At 51.5% G+C, this 5000-nt stretch overlaps 1 protein-coding gene across 1 annotated transcript in view; it reads left to right on the top strand.

The window, feature by feature from the left end:
• LOC145394130 (uncharacterized) overlaps positions 1 to 3195 on the top strand; it is a 196131-nt gene extending 192936 nt beyond the window's left edge. The window contains exon 4 of the mRNA XM_080268110.1: positions 1668 to 3195. Within this exon, the coding sequence (XP_080124236.1) occupies positions 1668 to 3094 (1427 nt within the window). The 3' untranslated portion in view covers positions 3095 to 3195. The remainder of the gene's footprint in view (positions 1 to 1667) is intronic.
• Positions 3196 to 5000: the final 1805 nt, after the last annotated feature.

The raw sequence follows: 5000 nt of genomic DNA, 5'->3' as shown, positions 1-5000 counted from the left end.
ATAGTCAACTTTTACCCACTTTCTCCCTACCTCCTAGCTAAATCTCTCTCTTCCTTCTAGCTAAATCTCTCTCTTCCTCACAACCATTTCCTTACCGTAGCTCACAGCCATATCATTTTTCCAGCCCCCCACTCATAGCCCAATCTCCACATTAGCCAGACCCTCACTATAGCCGCTCAAAGCCCAAAACTCTCCTTTGCTCAGACCCTAGCCCTCACCCTAGCTCACCCTGGCCCCTATCCCAGTCCTCACCCTTGCCCACCCCTCACCCTGGCCCCTACCCCTCCCACCAATCCATCATCTGCCTCTGTACCACAACCCAGGTCTCTCATCTTAATTCCCTGCCTCGCCTGTGCTCTCATCCCTTCCCCAGGCCGTGTAGAGGGAGATTAGAGCGTAGAGCTGGAGGTGGAGGAATATGAGTGGAGTATAGAGCCTCTTTAGACTAGTTACCCTCTCTTTTATTTTTATTTATTTATTTTTTAGCTTGGTAGTATGTGGATTAATTCGACGTGACGTACTGAGAGGGAGATAAAAAAAAAAATCCCTCATATATGTTCACGTTGTTTGGTCTGTAAGATGGAGATAGGATTCCAGGGGCTAGATTGGTGTGTGAATGAGTGTCCTGCCCACTTTACTAGTTATGCTCTTCATTGGTCTCCCCTTATCGTGCTCTCCCTTTCCTTCTTATCTGGGCCCTACCTAATCCAGTCCGTAGGTGTGTAGAATGATAAGAGTGGTAATGATGATGATGATGATGATGATGGTGATGATGGTTCTTTATTTCATTCTTTGCTATGTACAGAAGATTTTATTCAGCCTTTGAGAATTTTCAGCCTGAAGGGGTTTTTCTATAATAAAGACGTATAGCAGCAGCAAAAATAAAAATAAATGAGTGAGTTGAATGAGGGAGACATGTAAAGAAGCTGCTGTGTGAGGAGTATGAGTAGTTAGAGTGATGTAGAGTGAAGAAGAGTGGATGAAGGAGAGTGAGAAAGGTTGTAAGTGAAGCACAGAGACAGGGAAGGCTGAATAAAGTGAGAGGAAAATAAAGGCGAGGTTCAGAAAAAAAAATATATTGTTTTGTGAGAGCCATCAGGATTATTTGCGAGATACGTGAGCTGCATAATCATCATCATCATCATCATCACCTTCTTTTTTCCCATCGAAGGGGTGAGGAGAGAGTGGGGGAGACTTAAGAAGAAATGATAGAAGTTATGGTTGTGTGTGAAACAAAAGGATTACTTAAGGAACGTGAACTGCAACACAAGAAGGAAAAAAAAATACAAGTCGATAATTCCAGACCCCCCCCACCCCGTCCTCCTTTTTCTGAGCTGTGCCATAACTATTTCTAGGCTTCCAGAAGAGGGAAAACTCTTCTTTTTTTTTTTTTTTTAGTACAGACAACTAAGAAAAAAAACCAGCAGGCAAAAATTATTAGAAAGGAATTACTGGATACTCAGTTGATAGTTCTCCCGCATTCTTATTTCCCTTTTCGTGTTCCTGAATCCTTCCAGTTCTGTGTAGGTCTTGGGAAACAGGATTATGATGAATATGATGATGATAAGCAGCGTATGTCTTCCTGTTCCTAATGGTATGGTTTTAATCTAGTGATGTGGCTTCATATTAGGTAAAAACATATTGAATTCCTCTTTTTATTGTGCTAGATCCGCCCCGACTTACCTTTGTGTTTTGTCTTCCAGCAGAGAGGAGAGCGGTGGTGACGGGCTGCTGCTGGGCCAGTGACAGGGCGGGAGGGAGCGGCGCGCCACCTTGCCCTCCCGCCTGCTCCCAGGGCCGCCACCACGCCACCCCCCGCCCCACCACCGGCGCCGCGCCCCCACCGCCGTCGCCACGAGACGACCACAGCCCCTCCAGCGGCGCGCGTGAGGCCGACCCCTCCCCCCACCTCCACCCACTGCTGCTCCACGCCTCCACTTCCTCCTGTGACCCCAGGCGGCATAGTTACCTCCAGGATGCCTCCCCTGCTGACCCCAGGCGGCTGAGCTACCTCCACCACCACACGCCCTTCTGCTGCGACCCCCGCCGACACAGCCTCCACGACTCCCCAGCACCGGACCCCAGGCGCCTTAGTTACCTGCATGACGTCACCTTCTGCTGTGACCCCCGCCGGCACAGCCTCCAGCAGGACGCAGCTGCAGCCTGGAGCGACCAGCGGCGCCACAGCTACCAACATGACGGGCGGCGGAGGGACGTGGAGGACGGGGCTTCTGAGAGCTCCTACGACAGTGCCTGCGACTACCACCTGTACGAGGAGATAATCTACCAGGCCGCCTCTTGTCCCCGCCCACGCCAGCACCTGCCCCCGCCCCTTCCCGCCAGGCCCCCACACCTCTTCAGGAGCGCTGGTGTCGTGCAGCAGCAGCAACAGCAACAGTCACAACAACAGCAGAAGAAAGCACAACAGTCGTCGCGGCCACAGTTCTCACGGCCTCCTCAGCCCCTGCCACCACAGCGCCGGCAGCCACCAGAAGTACAAAGTTTTCAGCCCCCGCAGCAACACCCAGCCCCGCCCCTTCCGCCGCCGCCACCACCGCACCAGCCGTCGCCACCAGACTCTCAACCCCCGCCGCCGCAGCCCACGCAGCCGCCACAGCAGAGCCAGGCCCGCCCTAGGCCCACCCCACCACCCAAACCACCCAGGCCACTCAAGGCGGGGCAGCCCAGTCCCACCTCACCACAACCTTCATCGCCCCCTGCCCATACCATCACTTCCCCACCCACTGCTGACCCAGACTCGCCATCCCATCAGAAACAAGTGCAGCAACAACAGCAACAGCAACAGCAGGCGAAAGGAGAGCAGGAAGGGGCGGAGATTGCCACACTGAAGCCTACCACCAACAAGCCAAAGCAAAGGAGCAACCTGTACTCCATCTTCAGGGACCGTGACCACCGACGCTGCATTTCAGCCTCGCTGCAACAGGAGTACCAGAACGATGTTCAGCAGGAGCAGCAGGCAGGGGTGGGAGCAGCAGTTACGACAGCGACAGCAGCAGCAGGTGTCAGCTGTGCGGCCATGGCGGCAGCCGCTGATGATGACTACGGGTTCAAGGTGGTGCCGCACGTGGTGTGACGACCACCACGTGCCGCGTGCTGGTTGTGTCAAGCCAGGAGCACCGCCAGCAGGAAGTAGAGGGACAGCAGGAGACTGGAGGCTCAACAGGAGGAAGTCCAGTTGGAGGAAAGAATATTATGTGGAGCATGAGGAGCACAGAGGCACCTGGCTTGGGGTGCCGGGTGTGAGGGAGGGGGGAGGGCGGCACCAGCTGACTCACTGCCGGGGAGGTGCGTGGGGATCCTGAGGGGAACACCGCCCCCCGCGTCCCAGCGCCTCCCTAACTTCACCAAGGTGCTGCTCATCGCCGTCTGCCCCACCGACTCACAGGCGGGTCGGTGCCGGGGCGGTGCGACAACACAATGTGGACGACATTGCGCACAACCTAAATTAACCCTACACACCCATGACCTGCGACTTTAGTTCCTTCTTGCCATCTCCAGACGTATTTAATCAGGTTCAGCGAGTCCCCTGGTAGTGGAGGGGTTAATCAAGGCTATATCTAACCCTTCCAGTCCTCAAAAAGTGTCTCCTCAGCTTGATAAAATGGTCTGAAGGCAGCGAGAGTGAGACAGAGAAGAGGTCGTAGGAGTGTAGTGGTCGCCCCATCCTGCGCACAAAATCCACATCACGCTGATCGTAGCTGAAACAGTGCTAAACGAAGGACAGTTTTTTTGACCTGTATACATCAGGAGGGGGTCAGGTTCGATCCTCTGACAGGTGTAGTATTGATGAACGAGAGCGAACATTTTTTCAGGCGGTCCTAAGAACGCTCACTCGAACTATAAAAAAAAAGACATTGGAAACTTAATGTCTGTCTCACATTCCTCTTCGGTGTTATGCACTTGGAAACCTTAATATGCAACACAACGTCTATTTCCCACCCTCCCTGTAACAAGGTGCAAGTACATATTCTCCCCCCTACCCAGCCCTCTTAGGTCGGTCCAGGTGGCTTGACTTCTTTAACATATCCAAGTGTGTGCGTGTGTGGGTGTGTGTGTGAGTGCGTGCGTGTGCGTGTGTGTCGTTTAGTCCATAAGTGTTGTGGCGGCGTCAAGGTTGATGCGACAAACCTGCGACCCGCCCCCCAGTCCTAAATATATGTATAAAATAATAATAATAATACACGATAAAACCGAGACAAAGACCTTCGGGGTGGAAGAAGAAAAACCATAGCTATAAATATAACTAAAAGGATTCGGGCGACTCAGAGAAGAGAGAAGTTTCAGGTTTTATACTCAGGTTTTCAAAGAGAATAAAAAACAATGGATGGAAAGCGCCCCCCACCCCGCCAGCGCCCCGACAAGGCAATTTGAGAGGGTCTTGTAAATACTGAGACTTGGTGGACAGCCAGAGGAGGGGAGATTTTTTTCGAGAAACTGGAAAGGTCCCCCCATATGCCCCCCCGTCCCTCCCCTCCCCCACCCCAACCCTTTTCTCTTCTTGGCTTCCCTTCTTTCAGTCTTTAACTTTATCTGTGACTTTTTAGGTTGCTTGCTGTCACTTTTCTGTTTTTCATCATCATTTAACTTAAAACGAGAAGAGTTCAGAAAGACAGGGAAAGGAGAACTAGAGCGACAATTTTGTACATATATATAAAAGAGGGAAAAAACAATATAGAAAAGGTAAGAGTGATAAGGAACACCGAAGACAGTAGAGAGAACAATTTGAATAGGAAAAACTTTATCTGTCACTATAGGGCAAACAGAATAAGATTCCTCAAACGCTAGGTAGAAGGGAGAAGAATTAAAGTGGGAGTGACATTGAGAAAATCCCTTCCTCTTCCCCACATTCTCCCTTCCTCCCTTCTTCACTCTCCATCTCTCCCTTCTTCCACTCTCTTTCCCCAGTCTTTCCTCCACTCAGTTTCTCTATACCACAGCCTCTATTCCACTCTCCTTATTTTTCTCTCAATCTGCCTTTT

Source organism: Coenobita brevimanus, chromosome 26 (assembly GCF_032717465.1).
Source record: "Coenobita brevimanus isolate Jiangsu-jjx chromosome 26, ASM3271746v2, whole genome shotgun sequence".
Taxonomy (NCBI): Eukaryota; Metazoa; Arthropoda; class Malacostraca; order Decapoda; family Coenobitidae; genus Coenobita; species Coenobita brevimanus.
Note: the sequence above shows the minus strand (reverse complement) of the source record. Positions and strands in the feature narration are given on the sequence as shown.